The sequence below is a fragment of the Jaculus jaculus genome, chromosome X, assembly GCF_020740685.1.
Source record: "Jaculus jaculus isolate mJacJac1 chromosome X, mJacJac1.mat.Y.cur, whole genome shotgun sequence".
NCBI lineage: Eukaryota > Metazoa > Chordata > Mammalia > Rodentia > Dipodidae > Jaculus > Jaculus jaculus.
In genome coordinates, this window is record NC_059125.1 from 54278040 (window position 1) to 54301891 (window position 23852).

A 23852-nucleotide genomic window follows, 5' to 3' on the forward strand; every position below is an offset into this window, starting at 1 on the left:
CCACCCCCACACTTTCCCATTTGAAATTCCATTCTCCATCATATTAACTCCCCATTGCAATCATTGTAATTACATATATACAATATCAACCTATTAAGTACCCTCCTCCCTTCCTTTCTCTACCCTTTATGTCTCCTTTTTACCTTACTGGCCTCTGCTACTAAGTATTTTCATTCTCACGCAGAAGCCCAATCATGTGTACATAGCATCTATTTCTGGTGGGAAACCAAGCACTTTGGTAATGTTCTATAATGTTTAGGGGGCATCAGGGACCTCTCTGGCCAACAAGTCACTGGAAGGTATCCCATCCCTGGCTCTAAAATTTTTCTACTAACAATCTATGGTTTCTGGGTGTGCCAATATCCAAAAAAGTAGCTTTCCATATGGCTTATTCATAACATCTTAAATATTAATTCCCCACCACCACCACCACCTTTCCTTTACTCAATCTCTTCCCCTGACCTCACTTAGGCCATTCCATCCCCAATAATATGTTCATCATAATATAAAATTTTAAGGTACAATTTTATGGGCAAAACATATACATTTAGTCAAGCAGTAGCTTCTTCTCTGAGGGTCTGTGACCTACTCACCCATTGGCTTTTGACTAGGTTTTCAGTAACAGCTGTGGATTCCCTCTTACTGAGTGGACTTCAGATCCAATTAAAAGAAAGTTGTGGGCTGGAGAGATGGCTCAGCGGTTAAGCACTTGCCTGTGAAGCCTAAGGACCCCGGTTCGAGGCTCGGTTCCCCAGGTCCCACGTTAGCCAGATGCACAAGGGGGTGCAGACGTCTGGAGTTCGTTTGCACAGGCTGGAAGCCCTGGCGCGCCCATTCTCTCTCTCTCCCTCTATCTGTCTTTCTCTCTGTGTCTGTCGCTCTCAAATAAATAATAAAAAAAAAAGTTGTTTTCATCTGTAACAATCATGCTACTAGCCAGGCTTGCCTGGCTTCTCAATTAGGTAGTGCACAGGGCGGATCCACTGTTGGGGAAGAATGTTGATAATTTTTCTCACTAAGCAGCCTGCATATCCCTTCCCAGTGCTAAGACAGGTTGTCAGCAGGGAGGAGGCTTCCAGCTCAGTTTTAGCTTGCTTTCTGTGTCCTGCAACTGAAACATGTGGGGTCTTTAACAATACGATCTTAAGATCCATCCTATATTCTCTGTAGGGGTGTCTTAGTTCTTATAAATCCCTTTAATTGCTTTTTTAAAATAATTCAAAGTTTTTCTTTCTATTTAAGAGATAATTTAGCTGGGTAAGGTGTTTTGGGTTGGCAGCTATGGTCTTTTTATACTTGAATACATTTTTCCAAGCTCTTCTTGCTTTTAGTTTTCACTGAGAAATCAACTGTTATTCTGATGGACCTGGTGTGACTAGATGTTTCTCTTGCAGCTTTCTGTACTCTGTGTTGTTTTTTTAGTGTTTTCACTACTATCTGTCATGGGGAATTTCTATTCTTGTCTTGTCTATTTGGAGTCTATACTTCTACCTGAGTGGACATCTCTTTTCCTAGATCAGGGAAATTTTCATCCATAATTTTATTAAAATGTTTTCTATGCCATTGACCTGAATTTTTTCCTTCATCTTTGCCCATTCTTTGAACATTTGTTCTTTTCAAGGTATCCTATATTTTTCTCATGTTCCACCCATTTTCTCTGAACTTCTCATTTGTTTTGGTTAATTGATCTAATTCTTCTCCCTTGTCTTCAAGGCCTAATATTCTGTTTCCTACTTGATCCATTCTATTGGTGAAACTTTCCATGCAGCTTTTTGTTTGACTTAATATATTTTCTTTAAAAATGTATATTTATCTATGAGCAGAGAAAGAGAGAGTGAAAGAGGGTATGGGCACATCAGAACTTCTTGCCACTACAAATAAACTCCACATGTATGTGCCACTTTGCACATCTGACTTTTTGTGGGTACTGGGAATTGAACCCAGGCTAGCAAGCTTTGTAAGCAAGTACCTTTAACCACTGAGCAATTTTCCCAGCCCTTATTATATTTTTCATTTCCATCTTTATTTCAGTTTGTTGTTTTCTTCAGAATTTCTATCGCTTTATTTTTTCTTTTTTAATTTTTTTTGTTTTTATTTTTATTTATTTATTTGACAGCAACAGACAGAGAAAAAGGCAGATAGAGAGAAATCAAGAGAATGGCCATGCCAGGGCCTCCAGGCACTGCAAACAAATTCCGGATGCATGCACCACCTTGTGCATCTGGCTAACATGGGTCCTGGGGAATCGAGCCTCGAACCAGGGTCCTTAGGCTTCACAGGCAAGCACTTAACTGCTAAGCCATCTCTCCAGCTCTTTCTATCTCTTTATTGAGTTCCTTTATTCTTTTGAGGTAGGGTCTCACCCTAGCCCAGGCTGACCTGGAATTCACTATGGAGTCTCAGGGTGGCCTCGAACTCGCAGTGATCCTCCTTCCTCTGCCTTCCAGTGCTGGTGTATGCCACCACGCTGAGCTTTGAGTTCCATTTTTAATTCCTGGTTAGACTTCCTCATTTCATCTAGCTGTTTTTTTTTTTATGTTCTCTTAGTATTTTTCAGAATTTCATTCATATGAATTTATCCATGTCTTCTTTTGAGTTCTTGTACATATTTAGAGTCATTCTTTGAGCTCTTTGTCTGGAATTCCCTCTAAGTAACTCTTACGGGGGTCCTGTATTATGGGAGGAGACATACTAGTTTTCTTGTGTGTGTTTGTGTTACCCATTTTGTATAGAGACTTACTCATCTTGAGATAGCGCATTGGTCGGGTCTTTCTGGCACACTCGTGTTAACTGTATATTCAGAATAGTCCTTGCTGTTTCCTTGTGTTCACTGGTCTTGGCTCTGCTTTGTAGTGCTTAGCATTCCATCTTGGTGGTACTCGGTACTGCTTTGTGGATGAGGTCAGTAAGATGGTCTTAATTTTGTTGCAGCTGTGTTTGAAGTTACACTTGGATTCCAACTTGAACAGCAGATTGCCAGTTCTCCTGTACTGGAGGGAGGATTCCTAAAGTGAATCCAAGTGCCAGTCCCCAACCTAATGGTGGCTCCTCTGTTCCCACATGGTTGAGGTAAGAAGATTCCTACAGGGAATCAAAGTGCTGGAACTTACATGCTGGTTCTAGCCGCAATGCAAGATCATCTATGTCCATACAGTAGAGGAAGGATTCATGAAGGGAATCCCAATGGTGGAACTTATGTTCTAGTCCCAGTCCCATTAGTAGATTATCTGCACATGTGTAGTGAAAGGAGGAGGATTTCTAAGGAGAATAGGAATGTTGAAAATTATGCCCCATTCCTAGCTCCAGTGGTGACTTGTCTGTACCCATTCAGTGGAGAGAGGAAGATTCTTCTCCCTTTAATTTTTGAAAGACATTTTTGCCGAATTTGGAGTTCTGAATTGGCTTTTTACCCTTTCTAAACTTTAAAGGTTTTATTCCATTGTCTTTTTGATTATATGATTTCTGACAAAAATTCTAGTATAATTCTCCTTGTTTCTCTGTAGGTAAGATGTTTCCCACCTACATTCTCCTTCCTGACTGGTTTCAAGATTTTATTTTTGGTCCTAATTTTCTGTGATTTGAATTTTATGTGTCTGGATGTAGTTTTTGATATGCACAGTGATTAGAGTTCTCCAAGCCTCTTATATCTATGGCTTTGTGTCAGTCACTAATTTTAGAAAATTTTGGCCATTGTGTCTTCAAATATATTTGTCATTCTTCCTATGTGTATTCTAAGTACATGTTTTTACATTCCTTGTAATTATTGTATGGTTTTGCATGCTTTATACTGTTTCTTAAACTCCTTTTCTTTCTGTGTTTTCCTTTGTATTGTTAGTTCATTTTTATTACAGTTTCCATTCCTGTGCTAAAATCAGCTCTCTGATTTTACATGATTACCTTTTCAAGCAAAACCTTTTTCACGTTAGTCATAGCTATTTTAAATCTTCAGTCTGATAATTTCAGCACTGATACCTTAAGTCAAGTCTGGTCCTAATGATTGCTTTATTTCTTCAGATGTTTTTGTCTGGTTTTGACTTTTCCCTTTATGCTGCTCACTGGAGAGAGTACATCCCTTGTATCTCTTACAGATATATATTCACTACTATTTTCAATGATGACCTTTAGCCTGGTAGTGAGGCATAGGAAGCTAGGACATTCGATATTATTCTTATTAAGTCTTAGTCTTAGATAGGCTTATTTTGAGTTTTGGTGAAGTGACTTTCACAAGGGTTCCTACTCCTCTTCTGAACATAATGGTGGGGCTAGCACATTTTTGCGCTTCTCTTAAATAGGATAGATTTTCCATTTTTCTTCCCCATCTTAATGAGTTTTCACTAGTTTCTTGAACTTCTGTTTCCATCCCTTCTTCAGATTAAATAATTTTACCCTTCAGGAAAGGTGGATTATTCTTGCCAGAATTCAGAGAGAGAGAGAGAAAGAGACAGAGAGAGAGAGAGAAGATTGGTCTGGCCTGAGTTCCTGAGCAGACAGGGTAGATTGGTCTGGACCAAATCACTGCCAGTTGCAATGAATTGCTATCAGCACTCTCAAGCTACAGTTTTTGTTACCCTTTATCCTCCCCCAAACAACTATTAGTAAGACCCTTTTTCCACAGAGGACATAGAAAAAATGTTCTGGGCAGATAGACAGATTTTGAGCATGACTATTGTTCTGTTCCTAGCCCCAAGTCGGAATTATAGGATATCTTTCTCAGGACTTTTCTCATTCTTCCCTGCCAGTACCTGATAGGAAATCTAGAGGAGAAGATATAAAATTGCCAATGTGTGCAGCTCCTACTAGCTCACATTCTCTCACTGGCCCACAACCAGCATTTAGCAATTCATTAATAACTCCTAGCTAAATTTTTGTAAAGTTTATATATGTTCAGCAGTTTCTTTACCAAGTAAGTGTTGCAGTTTCCTTCTCAGTGCTGGTACAAAGCACCTGACCAAAAGCAGCTGATGGGAGCAAAAATTTTATTTTGGCTTATAGACTAGAGGGGAAGCTCCTTGGTGGCAGGGCAAAACAGGTATAATCAGAGGCTGGACATCACTTCCTGACAACATAAGGTGGGCAACAGCAATAGGAGAGTGTGCTGAGTACTGGCAAGGGAAAGCTGGCTATACCACTTATAAGCCTGCCCCCAACACCATACCTCTTCCAGCAAGGCTCCAATTCTCAAATTGCCATCAGCTGAGGACCTAGAATTTAGAACACATATTTATGAGGACACCAAATTCAAACCACCATAGTAAGAAAATCCTAGCGTCTTCTTGCCCCCTTATGGATGTCTGTTTTTCCAAGTTTTAAGTTTAAACTTTAAGTTTTTTTTTTATTTGAGACAGAGAGAGGGAGAGAGACAAAGAGAGAGAGAGAGAGAGAGAAAGAGAGAGAGAGAGAGAGAGAGGGAGAGAGAGAGAATGGGAATGCCAGGGCCCCTAGCCACTGCAAATGAGCTCCAGATGCATGCACTACCATGTGCATCTGGCTTATGTGGGACCTGGAGAATCAAACCTAGGTCCTTTGGATTTGTAGGCAAGCGCCTTAACTGCTTGAGCATCTCTCCAGCCCAGCTTTAAGATATATATATATATATATATATATATATATATATATATATATATATATATATATATTAACAACAACTATACTTACAGACAACAAACCATGGTATTTCCCTCCCCACCCCCACTTTCCCTTCATAACTCTACTCTCTGTCATATCCCCTCCCTCTCTCCATTAGTCTCTCTTTTAATTTGCTGTCATCATCTTTTTCTCCTATTATGAGGGTCTTGTGTAGGTATTGATAGGCACTGCAAGGTCATGGATATCGAGGCCAAATTCTGTGTGGACAGTTGTATGTAGGGAGTGGTACCCTTCCTTTGGCTCTTAGATTCTTTCCATCACCTCTTCCACAACGGACCCTGAGCCTTGTAGGATGTGAGATGTTTCAGTGCTGGACACTCCTCTGTCCTTTCTTCTCAGCACTATGTTGTTTTTTGGGTCATCCCAGTGGTCATTGCCACCTGAAAAGAGAAGCTTCACTAACCAGAAGTGAGAGTAGCATTAATATATGAGTATGAACATTAAGTGTAGTGCTTTTAGGGCAATTTGGTTAGAATAATATATGCATTTATCCAGACAAGAACAGGCTTTATACCCCTAAGGCTCATGACTTCCCCTGCCATAGGCTTTTAAAAAATTTTTTGTCTATTTTTTATTTATTTATTTGAGAGCGACAGACACAGAGAGAAAGACAGATAGAGGAAGAGAGAGAGAATGGGCACACCAGGGCTTCCAGCCACTGCAAACAAACTCCAGATGTGTGCTCCCCCTTGTGCATCTGGCTAACGTGGGACCTGGGGAACCAAGCCTCGAACTGGGGTCCTTAGGCTTCACAGGCAAGTGCTTAACCACTAAGCCATCTCTCCAGCCCTGCCATGGGCTTTTGATTAGGTTTTAAGTACCAGGCATGTATTTCCTCCCATAGAGAGGGCCTTTAGTCCAATTAGAGAGCAGTTGGTTTCCCCCAGAGCAGACATACCACTATTGCACTTGTTCAGTCTTTTTGTCCATCTGGCCAGACTTGAGGCTTCCACTGTTTTCACCACTTATGACTTCTGTCTCCCATAAGGCTGCATACAGTGCAGCTTTTTCCAGCTTTCAGTTTTATCTGCACTGTAACCTCAGTTTCTTGATGCATTCTGGAAAAGTCATGAGACATTTTTGTTTGTTTGTTTGTTTGTTTGTTTGTTTGTTTGTTTGTTTGTTTTGAGGTAGGGTCTCACTGTAGCCCCGGCTGACCTGGAATTCACTCTGTAGTCTCAGGGTGGCCTTGAACTCACAGCGATCCACCTACCTCTGTCTCCTGGAGTGCTAGGATTAAAGGCGTGCGCCACCACGCCTGGCACATGAGACATTTTTAAAAATATTTATTTTTATTTATTTATTTGAGAGAGAGCAAAGGAGGGAGAGCGAGACAGAAAGAAGCAGGGAGAGAGAGAGAGGGAGAGAATGGGCATGCCAGGACCTCCAGCTGCTTCAAACAAATGCAACACATGTGCTACCTTGTGCATCTGGCTTACTTGTGTCCTGAGGAATAGAGCTTGGGTCCTTTGGCTTTGCAGGCAAGCACCTTAACCACTTAGCTACCTCTCCAGCCCATTAAACGTGTTTTTAAAGCTTTTTTTCTTGTAATAGTAGAAAGATATTGTTTCCAATTCTACATCTCTGGGCTGATGCCGGAAGATCATATAAATCTGGCAATAAGCTTTTTGTTGATAATTTTTATACATGAAGGTAATGTAATTTGGTCATAATCCCCTCCCAATACCTTTTTGGTCCCCTGCCTTGCCTATCCCCCTTCACAGGACTCCTTTCCAACTAGATCCTCTTCTACTTTGATGACTTTTCTGACCCTCATCCATCATCCATATCAAAAATGTTGATGAGCTCAATCTTGTGGAGGTAGTGACATCCACTATGAGGTCATAACATAACTGTCTCTTTGTGTCTATAAAGAATGTCTCAAAGTGCTTCTCCCATCCTCTTAAATTCTTTGTGCCTGCTTTTCTGCAATGTTCCCTGAACCTTAGAGAGGATATTATAGTTATCTCAGTACTAAGCACCCAATCTTCACTTGTTCTCAGCACTTTGGAAAGTAGTGAGTCTTGGGGATAATCTTTTGAAGCTCTGTTTGTCTTCCAGCAACCATACCCCAGTTTACCAATTCGCCCACAATGGTGATCATGGTGGGTTTACCAGCTCGAGGCAAGACCTACATCTCCACGAAGCTCACACGCTATCTCAACTGGATAGGAACACCAACTAAAGGTATGTTTCTGAAGCCCTTTGTTCTATAGCTTCACTACAAGCCACTAGCTGAAAAAAAGTAAGGCAAGAGGCTAGACTCTTCTATACCAAAAATGCCTCATCACTATTGCTATTATGATTAGAATTACTTCTACCACTAATACTTCCACTATACTATTGCTACAATACTTATAATTTATTCATTTTTGAACACTGATTCTATACCCAATCCCAAACTGGGTGGTATGTATAGAAAAACTAGCATTAAGAAATAAATATCTTAGTTGGGTGTGATGGCACACACCTTTAATCTCAGCATGCAGGAGACAGAGGTAGAATCATTGTGAGTTCAAAGGCAGCCTGGTACAACACAGTGAGACTCTACCTCAAAAAAAAAAAAAAAAAACCAGACTAAATATCTGCTCTCAAAAAGTTCCATGACCTCAAAACTACCCTCTGAGTAATATATATATGTGTATATATAATTTTATTTATTTATTTATTTGCAAGCAGAGAGAGCTAGAGAGAAGAGAGACAGAGAGAAAATGGGCACACCAGGGCCTCCAGCCACTGCAGACGAACTCCAGACACATGTGCCCCTTGTGCATCTGGCTTACATGGGTCCTGGGGAATTGGACCTGGGTCTTTTGGCTTCGTAAGCAAATTCCTTAATTGCTAAGCCATCTCTCTAGCCTGAGTATCACATTTTTTATCACCATTTATATAACTTAATACCAATTATTTTTAGGGTTATCATTTTTACCATTTCATAGTTGAAGAATTGAAGGTCAAAAGGTGAAATACCTTGCCTAAAGGGACATGGCTACAAGTTCCAGAACTAGGGTGTGTTTGATCTCAAGCTTGACACTCACTGTGAAATATTAAATGGATGGCTATACTGAAGGGAAAGGAAAGAATCCCACACTCTCCATTCCTCCATTATCTTCCTCTCCTTTCTCTTTTCCATCTAACACTTTATCTACATCGTCCATCATTCATCCTTTCATCATTATTTTCGAATCTTCTCTCTTTCTACTATTTTTGTACTAGAAATTAAAGCCAGCGCCTTGTTTATGATAAATATACATTCTACCACTGACTTGCATACACTGTAGCATCAAAATCTTCTTCTCGGTCTGAAGAGATGGCTTAGCAGTTAAGGGCTTGCCTGTGAAGCCTAAGGACCCCGATTTGAGGCTTGATTCCCCAGGACCCACGTTAGCCAGATGCACAAGGGAGTGCACGCATCTAGAGTTCAAATTTGCAGTGGCTAGAGGCCCTGGTGCACCCATTCTCTCTCTCTTTCTCTCTGCCCCCCCCCCTCTCTCTCTCTGTCACTCTCAAATAAATAAATAAAAATAAAACAAAAATAAAAAATAAAAAAATCTTCTTGTTTCCCCCAATTTAATGAACTATATGGAAACTCTCCTGGTTCTTAGCTTATTCACTGTACTCTGCTAAGTTATGAGCTCTTTGAAGGCCCCACCACAAAGATCTAGTTATTCTCTGTGACCCAGAACTCATAACCAACTTAAGAGAGTAGACATCCAAAAGATTCTCCTTGATGATACAGAACAGTAAAAGAGCATGGGACTAGAAGTCAGGAGGCCCAGTCTGCTATCAGCTCAGTAATGATTTGACCCTAAGTAACTGTTTTTATGCCCTAGATCTCACTTCTTCATCTTTCCAATTGAGTAGGACACTTAAAGGGTTGGACTTCATGATAAAATGAAATCATTTGAAACTATATTGACCTGGTGAATCACAGATCCTCAGGTATTAATGTTGAAACGTTAAAAGCTATTTCCTATTCCTGAACTTCACTTTCCTCATTGTAAAGGGAAAACGGGAATCTCCACCTTGCAGGTCTGATGTAAGATATGTACAATTTGAAGGTTTGAAAGTGTATTTTCTAGTTATGAACTATACCTTCTATCTCTGAGGTTCCTCCTAACAAGGGCAGTTTTTGGCTGCTGAGATCTTCTCAGTCTTCACTAGGGCTCTCTGCCTTCAGTGTTTAATTTAGGCCAGTACCGACGAGAGGCAGTGAGCTATAAGAACTATGAATTCTTTCTCCCGGACAACACGGAGGCCCTGCTCATCAGGAAGTAAGTACTCAAAATTTTAAGAATTTATGCTGCCCTTTGGCTCAGGAAGGCCTTTCTATAGATATTGGGGGAGCAAGACAAAGTAACTTGGGCCAGAGAAAAGGCCCTCTAGAATCTCAAAGGGTGATTGGTATAGCCTTTTTTTTTTTTCCTGCCCAAAGCTGTCTTCTGGTCATAACAATGCCTTCCCTGCACAGAACCTTTTACAGTCTCCTACTTATGATAGGATAAAATACCAATTTCTTAGCCTTGCATGTGAGATGAGTTTTAAACATTTGGCCCACTTTAGTCTCTGCTCTCCCATTACTTCAACCTCAGTTTCTTTCTTTTATGTGACTCCTAAGTACTTCTAGATGGAACCTAGCCCTCAATTACTTATCCATGTCCTCATCATAGAACCCAGAAAACAATAGCCACTACAGATTCTTACTGAAAGTACAAGTAGATTATCACTGTTATGCCTACACTCACAATGTTGCCCATGACAGGAATTCCTTTAATTTTAACGACCATGTACCTAGACTTTACCTGTGATCATAAACCAGTTCAGCTTAAGCTCCATTAGTGCGGGGATGTAGCCCTTAAAACTAGGGCAGCTGTCATTGTTCAGCTTTTCCTGGACATTTTGTTTCCTACCTGTCCCTAACATGTACCTTTAGAGTCAGTTCAAACTGTGTGACCTCTCTATACTTGGCATGATGTTTAGAACACAGGACATCCTGTATAGATGTTCAACAGATGAATAATTTCATGTAGTTATATGAGAGATGGTATACAGGAAAAGAGAGGGGAACTCACTCTGGGAATTGGGACTGTCTGTTTTGTTCTCTTTGTTTTTCAGGCAGTGTGCCCTGGCAGCCCTGAATGATGTCCATAATTACCTGAGCCATGAGGAAGGTCGTGTTGCGGTGAAGAAATTTTCATTCCCCCCCCCCTTGAGTATTTATTGGGATAGAGAATAGCTAATATTTACTAAGCATTTACTTAAGTCATATATTATTCTAAGTATTTTGCTTATATTAATCATTTATTTTCATATTTCCCTATAAGATAAGTTTTGTTATTATGCTCTGTTTGAGAGTCTAAAACATGATTTGTAGAAAAATTAAATAACTTCCCAGGGTGACAGAACATGTATGTGGCAGAGCCAGAACTGGAATCCAGACTGTATAATCAAAAACTCCACATTCTTACGCACTGTGCTCTCAAGTAAAGAAAACAGAGCTCCCCTGAGGATCAGCAGCACTGTATTGGAATTTTTTAAAAAATATTTTTTTGTCCATCATTTATTTATTTATTTGAGAGTGACAGACACAGAGAGAAAGACAGATAGAGGGGGAGAGAGAGAATGGGCGCACCAGAGCATCCAGACACTGCAAACGAACTCCAGATGCGTGCTCCCCCTTGTGCATCTGGCTAATGTGGGATCTGGGGAACCGAGCCTTGAACCGGAGTCCTTAGGCTTCACAGGCAAGCACTTAACCGCTAAGCCATCTCTCCAGCCCTGTACTGGAATTTAAGACTTCAGTACAAACAGTTTTTGAGTTAGAGGGACTCACTGAAATACTGAGGCAGTTTAATCACTTAGATCCTTAGGTGCAGATTCTGAAAGGGGAAGAGATCCTCAGATTTGCAAATGGACCCAGCTAAGGTGCTGAGGATATGGACTCGTTCTTGAGGATGTCTATGATGATTAGGAAGAAACTTCTTCTAGAGAACCAGTTTTACAACTCCTTCATGGCTTTTGTCAAGCATGTCCTTCTAGGCCTCAGCTACTTCACCTGTAAATGACCCTAATAAAACCCAATTTCTCTCATGCCTCATTACACTCAGGACATAGTACATGTCTGAGCACCCAGGAAAAGTTCAATGAGTTCTTTTGAAATGAACATAAACCAATTATAAACCCTTTTTTTATTGTTAAGACTCACTTTAAGTTTTATCTTCTTCTGAAAGCCCTCCACCAGCATAAGGGAAAACAAAGGGTGGTATTCTATCAACATAAACTGAGAGTAAGCCAATCTTATTACCTGTCTCTAGGTTTTTGATGCCACCAACACTACCAGAGAACGACGATCACTGATTATGCAGTTTGCTAAAGAACATGGTTACAAGGTAGAGTAGCACCTCCATTCTTGTTTAGAGCCTACTTGTCTAACAAAAATCCAAAGAGGTACAAACTAGGGTACTTAGAGCAGCCAAACTGGACAACATAGGCTCAACATATTTGTGTGTGTGTATGTGTGCATGTTTTTAATTTCATTTTTATCAATACCTTTAATATAGGAGCATGTTACAAATCAGTCATATTCCCATCAGGTTATACTCTTATATCTCCCTCCCTTGCATCCATTCCACTGAGGGCCCTACTCAGTTGGGTTATCAGTATTCACTGTGGGGTCATAAATGCACCCTGGGGCGAAGAAACAATGACTCAGAGTGAACCTGCTCACACTGTGACTCTTTCATTCTTTCTACCCACAATATTCCCTGAGCCTTGGAGGGGGTGTTATAAGTCTCCTTTGATGTTGAGCTCTCAACATCTCCAATTTTCTGCTTTGATGAGTTTTGAGATTCTACAGTGTTTACTGGCATCTCCGTAGAGAAGATTCTCAGGCTAGCAGTGAGAGCAGCACTCATATTTAATCCGCCACTTCCTCTGTGTTATTTCCTGGGCCCTGACAGATGTGATAGAGATGGCTTGTCTCACACTAAGCAGCTGGCTGTCTTTTCTTGTCATTCTGATAGGTCTTGAGTCTCCCTGGTATTTGAGGCCATCTGTACAATCTCTAACCAAGGGTAAGAGCAGCATGTACCAAAAGACAAACATAGACATTTAGAAAAGTTTTTAATAGGCATAAGTTCTCCTTTTCGCTGGTGGAAACATCCCTTTAGTGTCTCTGACCTTCCAACACACAGGATTCTGACTTGGTTCTCAGTACCGGTACTTAGTACCCACCGAGAAGGCCTCATACCCAATCACAGAACAATTGATTACCCCCATAACCTATGTGCCACTATTGCATTGATGAGTACATCTTGCCTGGCTGGTTGCTTTTACAATCATTCTTTTGAAATCTTTTTCAGGCATTTCCTCTAACTCGTTCTCACTGGAGGTCATTTCTGATGCATTAATACTTTTAGGTGGATTTATGTTGTCTTGCTTTTTAGTGTTTCTTGTGTTATAATGTATATATTTTTGCATCTTGGATTATGTTAATGCTTGGATTTTCTAGCTAGCTGGGTATTCTTAGCTGTCTCAATTGATTTGATGTTATATATTTTCAGGGTAGGAGCTTAAGGTGTTAGATGTGGCTCTTAAGACTCTGAGAGTATCTAAAAAGGTGCTCCTAGGGGTTGAGTTTCCCTGCTATGGGAGTATTCAAGCAGGCTGAGTGGAATAAAACACCAGTAGATTCTAAAAGTTAACTAAACACTGTACCCATTCAGTCAAAAACAACCCCAAGTATGTATGCCAGAGTAGTTATTATAACAACCAGATCCTCTATCAACAGAGGTTAAGATTTCTGGTCTGTTGAGGGACCTCAGTCAGCTTGTGACCAAGTGAGACCCTTCCCTGGTGCAAACCCAGTTACCTTGGATGAGTTTGGTCTCAGTCAAGTTGCTGCCTGGGTCGGCGGGCTGATGTTCTGATCTCTGGAGTTGGGCACTGGCTTTTCCTACGGGGCAAACCAAGCCTGGCAACTGTGGCCCTGCAGATCAGCACCCCCGCTGCTGGAACTGCTGCTGCTTCTGGGTCTGCTGTTGTTGCCGCTCCTGGGTCTGCCACTGCTGACGCTCCTGGGTCTGCTGCTGCTGGGGCTGCTGGTACCGGTTCCAGAGCTGCTGATGTTGCTGCCGAACTCTGCTCCTGCTTGGGTCCCGCTGTTGGCTCAGGTTGGCGTGGCCGGTCCCGGGACGCTGCTCTGTTCGCTGGAGCTGGGCTCAGGCGGTGGGGGAGGGGAGGGAACCGCGGCTGCTCTGGTTCTCTCGCTGCTCCACGTGTTCTTCTACCTCGCGGTCTGCTCCTCCGCTGCTCGCTGCCTATTTCCCTTCACGTTTCCTGAGTTGCGGAGAGCACGGTGTGAGGGGAAGCTCCCGCACCTGGCTTTTCCTGCGGCTGGAGCCGAGCCTGGCGGCTTTTTCTGGTGTGCCCCGCTGCCGCCGCGGTTGGCAGAGATGCCGGGGCTGCTTTTGCGGCCTGTGCGGGCTCTGGATGCTCTGGATCTCTCCTACTTCTCCGCTGCTGCTTCAGTTTCCTATACACCTCACTTTTTAGTAAAAGTGTGTATTTTGCTGAGGTTTTTTGGTCTTTTTCCCCCCCAGGCTGCTTTGGCGTGGTACCTACGCCACCATCTTAACCAGATCTGGTTGCTTTTATAGCTGTAGGATCCTCTGCTTGTTAAGGCTGTTGGTGAATTTTATCCCCCAGCTACTTGTGTAGCTCTTTCCAGCTCTATGCAAGCTGGCTGGCAGGGAGATGACTTCCATTTCAACTACAGCATGATCATTCAATGTCCTGCAGCCACAACCTATGCTGTCTTCCACAGTATCATTTTACCGTTTTGTTCTAATGAGTAACCAACTGCTTTGACAATGGTTTCTGCATTATTTTGGGAACTTCATGGACCTCACTGACCAACAGCTCACTATGGAGAGTAGCCCAATTCTGGCACTGGGATTTATCAGTAACAGCCTATGGTTTTTGTAAAGTTTCTCCATTCCTGTGGGGTGCTTCTGCCCAAATTACCCCCCCCTTTTAGAAGGTTATGTATTTTATTTTATTTTTTTCCTATTAAAAATTTTAATATCTATGGGCTGGAGAGATGGCTTAGCGGTTAAGCGCTTGCCTGTGAAGCCTAAGGACCCCGGTTCGAGGCTCAGTTCCCCAAGTCCCACGTTAGCCAGATGCACAAGGGGGCACACGCATCTGGAGTTCGTTTGCAGAGGCTGGAAGCTCTGGCGTGCCCATTCTCTCTCTCTCCCTCTATGTCTTTCTCTCTGTGTCTGTCGCTCTCAAATAAATAAAAGTTAAAAAAAATTAATATCTACTATGGAAGGTTATGTATTTTAAATTGCCAAAAGAGGTGGGTTTCTATGCTACTGATTCATGCCATCATTAGTTTTGTGTATCTCCTCCCTACTTCCTTAATCCTGTCCCACAGACCCTTCCACCCATGGTATTCTGTCCCGCTACTTGCCTATCTACCATCCCTTCCTCTGATCCCTTCCTGCTTCTCCCCTCTCCAAGCCTTATTCTAGCGTCCTTACCTACTGATGCTTACTACAACTTTAAATATTCACACTATTCCATGTTAGGATTTGCATATGAGAGAGAGCATGTGGCATTTGTGTTTTGAAGCCTGTGTGACCTCGTTTAGTATAATTTTTCCAGGTTCATCCAATTTTATGCAAATTTTATAATTTCATTTTTCCTTACTGCTGAGTAGAATTCTATTGAGTATATGTACCACATCTTAATTGTCTGCTCATCAGTTGGTGGGAATCTGGTCTGATTCCCTGTCCTAACTTTTGTGAATAGAGCAGTAACAAATATCCTGAGCAAGTATCTCTAAAGTGAAGCTTAGTGTCTTTAGGGTATATGCCCAAGAGTGGTATGCCTGGGTCAAATGGTGGATCTATTTTTAGCTAATGAAAGCCACCATAAGGTCATAAATGTCATGTCCACTTTGTGTTTGGGAGAGAGTGTTCCAAAGCACCCTTCCCCATCCTTTCTCTTACCTCTTTTGCAATGCTTCCTGAGCTTTGGCAGGTGGATAAAAATATCTTTTACTGCTGACCACTCAACTGTCATTTTCAACACTTTAAATACATTTTATTTATTGAGAGAAAAACAGACAGACAGAAAGACAGCCCAAAAGAAAGAGAAAGTGTGGGCATGCCAGGGACTCCTGCCACTACAAACTTTAAATGCATGCACCACTTTGTGCATCTGGCTTTATGTGGGTACTGGGGAATTGAACCCAGGCCATCAGCCTCTGCAAGAAAGCTTCTTTAACCATTGAGCCATCTCTCTCCAATCCCACTTTTCAGCAATTTGACAAGTTTTGAGTTTCTCCACTAGTCACCACAATCAGCAAAAGGAAGCTACTCTGAACAAAACAACAGCACTAATTTATGGGCATAAACATAAATATTTATACAGCAATTTGGTGGAAACAACATATCAATTTATCCAAACAGCAGTAGCTCCTAGGGCCTATGGCATTCCCAGCCATAGGTTTCTGACTAGATTTTCAATACAACACATGAATTCTCTCCCATAGAGCAGGTTCAAATCCTATCAGAGAGCAGGTGGTTACCCCTATAAATCATGCCAATATTGAACTGGTGGGCACATCTTTCCTTGCTGGCCTGTCATATAGCTCACATGGTCCACTAATGATTAAGGCTTTTGATGACCTTTCTCCTGAAACAGTTTACAACACACTTTCCAGCACTATGACAGCTAGTCAGTAGGAAGGAACTTCATACTCAGCTCCAGCTTAATTTCTCAGTGTCCTGCAACCAAAGCATCTGGTATCTTAAGCAATAGGATCTTACCATCTAGTTCTGGTGGGCAACCAAGAGCATTGGCAATGGCCTATATTGGCCTCATGGGCATTTTTGCCCAAAAACTCACTTGGGGATATCTCAACCCTGGCATTTGGATTTTGCTGTAACAACCTATGGCTTCTAGATTCAGCCTTCTTCACACCTGCAGGGTATGTCTCCCCAAACTCTCTTAATTTTTATTTTATTTATTTATTTGAGAGAAAGAAAGGAACAAAGAGAGAGATAGATGAGGGGGGGGGAGGATGGGCATACTAGGGCCTCTAGCCACTGCAAACCAACTCCAGATGTGCACACCACCTTGCACATCTGGCTTATGTAGGTCCTGGGACTTGAACCTGGGTCCTTTGGCTTTGCAGGCAAGAGCCTTAACTGCTAAGAAATCTCTCCAGCCCAAACTCTCTCTCTTTTAAAAAAATATTAATTTAGGGCTGGAGAGATGGCTTAGTAGTTAAATGCTTGCCTGTGAAGCCTAAAGACCCCAGTTTGAGGCTCAATTGCCCAGGACCCACGTTAGCCAGATGCACAAGGTGGCACATGCATCTGGAGTTTATTTGCAGTGGCTGGAGGCCCTGGCATGCCCATGCTCTCTCTCTTTCTCCCCCTTTCTCTCTCTATCACTCTCAAATAAATAAATAAACAAAAAAATTTAAAAAATATTAATTTAATTTAATTTATTTGAGAGAGGTGGGGAGAGAGAAGGAGAGAGAGGTGGACAAAAGAGACAGAGAGAATGGCACGCCAGGTCCTTTAGGCACTGTGAACAAACTCCGGATGCATGTGCCACCTGTGCATCTGACTTGTGTGGGTACTGTGAAATTGGACCTGGGTCCTTTGGCTTTGCAGGCAAACACTTTAGCCAATAAGCCATCTCCCCAGTCTCTAAAGTCTCTTTTTTAAAAATTATTTTTTGGTTAGCTAACAAGGAAATAGGTTTCCCGTGGCTTATTCATAACACCTTTGGGTTTTGGTTAACATTCCCCCATCTTTCCAACCCCTCCCCAGTCCCACATAGACCTTTCTACCTTCAGTATTCTGTCCCACTACTTACATATCTACTATTCCTTCCCTTTGAGTTTTCCCTCCTTTACTACCCCACCCCCACACACTTCTGAACCTTTTCTAACTTTCTAGCCTGTATAGCAGACACACCAACTTAAATAAAAATCCCAAAATTCAAAGTTAGTATCCACCATATGATAGAGAACATGTGGTGTTTGTATTTCTGAGGCTCAATGTCTTAATTTGGTTGTCTTGCTTTCTAGGATATAGTCAGAATCAGTAGGTAGTGCAAGATAATTGCTGACGCGCTGCTCCTAGATACGGTGGGGTGGATGTGAGGAAGGAGCATGAGAACCACTATGAAAAATGCACATTAGAAGTAAAACCCAGCAAAAATGCATAGAAGCTATCTGGACACATTTAACTTAGAATGAGACTGCCTCATGAAACTCAGATTTCTGAAAGCACCACTGTATGAAAATCCGTTTTCACAAATGTCCCTAGGGATGACTCAGAGACATTGACAAGGACTAAACCTACATCTGGGTCCTAATACCTATAATATTTCCTGCTGGAAATCTCTCTGTGTTTTTCTTATAGGTCTTCTTCATTGAGTCCATTTGTAATGACCCCGACATCATTGCAGAAAACATCAAAGTAAGGAATAACTCTTTTTCCTATTCTGCCTTTGGCTGGAATCATGCCTAAAAGACCTCTGTAAGCTTACAGAGTGTCCCTTCCTGATATTCTCCTCCCAATTGCATATGAAGCATTCCCTAACCATCATCATCCACAGTATTTCTATGAAATTGGATGAAGCTAACATATATAAAGCCTTTAGTAAACACCAAGCCCTGAACTTGACTATTACTGATTTCTTTCTGCAACAAACCTACATGTTAGGGATTCTTTCCATGTTGGAGAGAGGAAACAGAGGTGAGTTTTTAAAGACTGATACAGCTAAAAAGAGATAAAAGTGGGACTGTACCTCATTCTTGGCTATCTTTCTCAAAAACCTATGTTCTTTGTCAGAATCATTGTTGTTCTTAGATCCTAACTGCATGATCTATGTTGAAGTTACCTACTTGTCACTAGGACAAACCCCCTGACCAGAAGCAGCTTCTAGGAAGAAAGGGATTATTTCACATTACAGCGAAATCTTCATCATGGTGAGAAAAGAATGACAGGCCTGAGCAGTAAGCCTGGGTCATATTTCCACATCAACTGGAAGGAAGCAATTGAAGTACTAAGCTCAGAGCTGGACTACATCACCCCAAAGCCCACCCCCATACCTCCTGTAACCTAAAGTCTTCACAGCCCCTCCAAAGTGCCAACAGATGGGGACCAAGCACTCAAAACACATGAACCTGTGGGGAATTTTACATCTAAACTACCACAGTCTAGAGTAAGGTCATCCATAACTTGTTATCTACTGGTCCATCAAATTAATGGTGCTCTGGAACAGAAGAAACCTTAAAGGTTATCTAATCCAACCATCCATCAGATAATTAAAACTCAGCTAAATATATGTCTATATTCTATGTTCATACCTACAATGACAAAATAAACTCATTATCTTTTTAAAAAAATGTAGCTTAATCAAACTGAAATTTACCTCCTTATAACTTCTACTCATTGACACTACTTTTATTTCTTGGGACATAGAACATATCTAGCTCTTCTTTTTACTCTTCATCCACTCAACATCCATTTATTGAGAAATTGACTATATCCCTAGTTTGGAATATTGTGGACACAAAAGACATAGAAATACTTCATGAGTGTCATTATATTGAGTTCACATTCTAGTGAGGAACACTGACAAGTATATAGACTTAACAATGAATGATTGAGGATATTTTATAGAAGGCCTCCCAATTGGAGGTAATAATATCCTAATAAATGTATGAGAATTTTTCAGGTAAAGAATGTGTTGCAGTCAGGTTCACATTGCTTGCAAAAATCACCTGAACAAGAGCAGCTTGTGGGGGAAAATGTTTATTTTGGCTTACAGACTCCAGGGGAAGCTTTATGATGGCAGGGGAAAATGATGGCATGAGCAGAGGGTAGACATCACCTCCTCACCAACATCAGGTGGACAACAGCAACAGGAGAGTGGGCCAAACACTGGCCAGGGGAAACTGGCTATAATACCCATAAGCCCACCCCCAACAATACACTGCCTCCAGGAGGCATTAATTTTCAAATCTCCATCAGCTGGGAACCTAGCATTCAGAACACCTAAGTTTATGAGGGACACCTAAATCAAACCACCACAGAATGGAAATAAGTAAATAATATATACTAGGTCTAACATTTCCAGGAATCTATAAGTAGCTTAGATTGGAGAGAGCAAAGTATATACATGAATAAGGAAGCAATGAGAAGTGATGATCAAAAGGCATTTTGGAGCCAATCATGACAAGTCATGAGCCACCTGCAAAAGTAATTCACACTTTATTGTAAAAGATATGAGGAAATGATTGTCAGTTAACAGTCACAAAGCTTTAGTAAACATAGACAAAAGAGAATGGATATTTAGAAGAGCAATTGTAGAGGATTTGATACCTGCCTAGGAGTGAAGGACGATAAAATAAGGTATCTGGGATGGCTCCCAGATTCCATGTAGGCTCAGGTGACTGGATGGATGACATGGGGAATGCATGAGGAGAAGGTAGGGATTAGGTTAGGAGATGTCAGTCCTTCAGTAATCCAATGACAATGTGCCATATTTTCCCAGTAACAACTAAATACATGCCAGTTATTATTAATGCTATCCAAGATCTCTGGTTTCTCTTCTGCAGCCACTTCCACACATCATAATTTCCAGTCCTCTAATAAACCCTCTTCCTCAGCAGTGTATGCTGTGGGGCCACATATATTGAAATGTACAGCTCAGCATCTCTTCAGTTAACTAATTTTGTAAAGGTGGAGAAAGATTTTCTCTAAGTCTCAGTTTCCTCACCTTTGTAACAAGGGGTATGATATTCAATGGTCTTTAAGGACCCTTTCCAGAAACACTGTGTCAGAATCTGTCTCCAAATGTCTCCCTTAGTTTCTCCATCTTTCTTTTCCAAGCAAGTGAAGCTTGGCAGCCCTGATTATATAGACTGTGACCAAGAAAAGGTTCTTGAAGATTTTCTAAAGAGAATTGAGTGCTATGAAGTCAACTACCAACCTTTGGATGAGGAGTTGGACAGGTAAGACCCTAGAACCCCAGAGTCAAAGCCTTGACACTTAGCACACACATCACTCCTATAGGACCCAGGAAGACATCCTTCCTTTCTATGACTCAGCTTTGTCTATAACATTAAGAGTGAGACTTGATGATGTGTCTTCATGGGCCCTCCCAGCTCTAATTCTCCATGAGGCAGTTATATTTTGATATATGAAGTATTCATGAGATAACCAAAGTTATGCTTTCCTGTGCAATAGGTATAGATCAGTATGCTGCTTTCTGGGAACAAATGCCTTCCTCTGTTTTGGTATTGTTGTTAGTATTGCAAAATTATTCTCTTTTTTTGAGGCAAGCCCAACAGACTGGTATTTTTATGAGAGAGAGAGAGAGAGGGAGAGGGAGAGGGAGGGGGAGAGGGAGAGGGAGGGGGGAGAGGGAGAGGGAAAGGGAGAGAGAGAATTGGCATACCAGGGCCTCCAGCCACTGTAATTGAACTCCAGATATGTGTGCCACCTTGTGCACTTGTGCAACCTTGTGCATGTATCACCTCATGCATCCTGCTTATGCATCCTGCTTACGTGGGATCTGGGGAGTTGAACATGGGTCTTAGGCTTTGCAGGAAAGTGCCTTAACTGATAATCCATCTCTCCAGCCAAAAACTATTCTTATCTTTTAAAAAAATTATTTATTTATTCATTTGCAATCAGAGAGACAGAGTGGAGAGAGAGGAATAGAGAGAGAGAGATGCGCCACTTTGTGTACCTGGCCTTACATGGGTACTAAGGAATTGAACCTGGGTTGTTAGGCTTTGCAGGCAAGCGCCTTAACCACTTAGCCATCTCTCCAACCCTGAAAAACTATTCTTTGCACACTGATAGCACTTCACTTTCCACACATGTCTAATTTCTTTCTTCCATCAAACACCCATAGTACCTGCACAAGGGAGACTAAGGTAATATTTTTTGTTCATAAATTTCTAAAAGTAGGAAACTGGGTCTTAATAAGATGCAGCTACTTTTCCATGCTCCTACCAGAAGTCACAGGTAGAGCTAGAAGTCTAACTATATTCTGCCTCCTATCTTGTCTCCTTTCACAACCATCATGTAACCCTTCAATCAAGAAGTATTTGGGTGTGGGCTGTTTGCAGAGTGCAAATAGAGGCAAGAGAGATGGGTTCTGTCCTTAGGTAAATTCTGTAAAGCCTCAACATATGGGATGATCCTTAAAAATAATATATTTTCTGTTATAATACCAGCTAAATATAGAAGTGCTTGCTGGCGAAAGTTTAGATGGAGAGTGTTCAAAGACAGTCATTCTTCTTTAAAATGGGGTTGTAATGCAAAGAGATCCAGGGCATTCACACCATTTGAGACCCAAGTTTGAAGTGTAAAAAAGGTCATTATCCCCACCCCTAAGAAATTTAAATAGCTTTCATTCATCCTTACCCAACTGAAAGGCAAAGAGATTAGCATTCCTTAGATGGGGAAATGAGACCTAGGACAGGCTAAAAGCTTACCTGAGGCCACACAGTGAATCAGCAACAGCGTATATACTGAAACTTGTATTCCCCAAATTCCAGCCTAGGTTTCCCCTTCCATATGCCTATATCATAAAAAGTGCCAGCTATGGCTTACACATTAGTGCAAGGGACATGGCCTTTATGTGTGATTTTTCAGACTTTACTATGCATGCCCTCTAGTTAAATGTATCCTTGCTTCTTTCAGAAAGGCATGTGCTAGCGTGAAGTTGTATATGTTCTGAGAAGTATGACCCATTCAGATTTCCACAAAGGCACCATGCAAGCTAACAGTACATGGAGGAAGGAGCTCTCAGAAGGGAGAACTGAAGGGAAAGAATGACATAAAGGTTCTTTTGGTTTCTAATGGATCCATTTGGGCCTGAGAAAAGACAGGTGTAGAAAGCCAGGTTTATTTCATAATTCTTTTTCATTAATAAACATTTATAGTCTTTGCATCAGGGCCAATCCTAGCTGTGCCTATGGAATCCAAACAGAGAAGGGATGTCCTTGCTCTCAAAGAACATTCAGTCTTTTGGAGAAGGCACAATGTGTGTACACAGTTAATCTCAATTGTGGGCATAGTAAGCTAGGTGGGTGAAGGAATTCAAAGTAAGGGATTTGACACATTTTGGAGGAGGAATATCTGGAAGAGCTAGATTACTCAGTAAGCAGACTAAGAATGAGCTCAGGACATCAGCAATGCCAGGGCTTCAAAAAAAAGAAAACTATTCTAAAAGTATTTAATATTTAGTAGCACAAAACCATATTAAGATAGCCAACCTGGAATTTGGCAGAATTTCCTCATTAATACAGTTTATGAATTTTATTTTAAAGTATACATTTGAGAGGATGAGTATGAACTTTGATAATACTTTTGGTGTTGAGTAATTATTAATTACATGACTTTAAACTCAAAGACTTCTTGGAGAGAGTGAATGTGCTGGCTTTTAAGAGATGTGTGCATAGGAGCTCAACTTTCAAAATCTTGTGAAGGACATCTTCTCAAGGAAAAGGAAACAGTACTTTGCAATGGCCCAGCTAACTCTGAGTCAGAGAAGAGGAGTACAGAGACTATTCCAAATGTAACAGCCAAGGCATGAATATAAGAATGAAATAAGTTATAGATATGACATGAGCCTGTAAGATGAGGCCAACTGTGGGCAGAGTGTAAAAGCACCTAAAATGACATACTAAGCTGTGGAATTTGGAAGTTCCTATATAGCCTGGAAGAATCTAGTATTAGATACAGACAGTAACTGGACAGTAAGGTCACATCAGAGATTTTTTTTTTAACTGTTCAGTCCTTAGGGTGTTAGAGAGATCACTGGAGTTGAGAGCATTCTATACAAATTGCTTCCTCGGTGTGCTTGAGTTTTCTCATGTATAAGATGATGTTCTCTTCTCTGTATGATGGTTGCGAAGCTCCACATATCTTTAAATACCCCACTCCTTGCAAGATGCACAGAAAAATTTCAACAACTGCCAAGTGCTCTGTGTGAGCCACCAGACATGAACATCAGAGCTAGTGTAGATATAAAGGACTTCTCTAGGAAGGTCAGTAGAAAGGCCCTCTTAAACCAAACCCATTAGCAGCCTTACCTGCCATGGACTTTTATAGTCCTTCCCATTCACTTGGTTTCCTTACTATGAAACTAAGGTT

General features: G+C 41.3%; 1 protein-coding gene across 1 annotated transcript in view; it reads left to right on the forward strand.

The window, feature by feature from the left end:
- The window catches only part of Pfkfb1 (6-phosphofructo-2-kinase/fructose-2,6-biphosphatase 1), a 79972-nt gene that overhangs the window by 38037 nt on the left and 18083 nt on the right, over positions 1-23852 (forward strand). Inside the window, exons 2-7 of the mRNA XM_004670042.2 lie at positions 7708-7833; positions 9827-9920; positions 10762-10828; positions 11961-12035; positions 18096-18152; positions 20574-20695. Coding sequence (XP_004670099.2) covers positions 7708-7833; positions 9827-9920; positions 10762-10828; positions 11961-12035; positions 18096-18152; positions 20574-20695 — 541 coding nt within the window. The remainder of the gene's footprint in view (positions 1-7707; positions 7834-9826; positions 9921-10761; positions 10829-11960; positions 12036-18095; positions 18153-20573; positions 20696-23852) is intronic.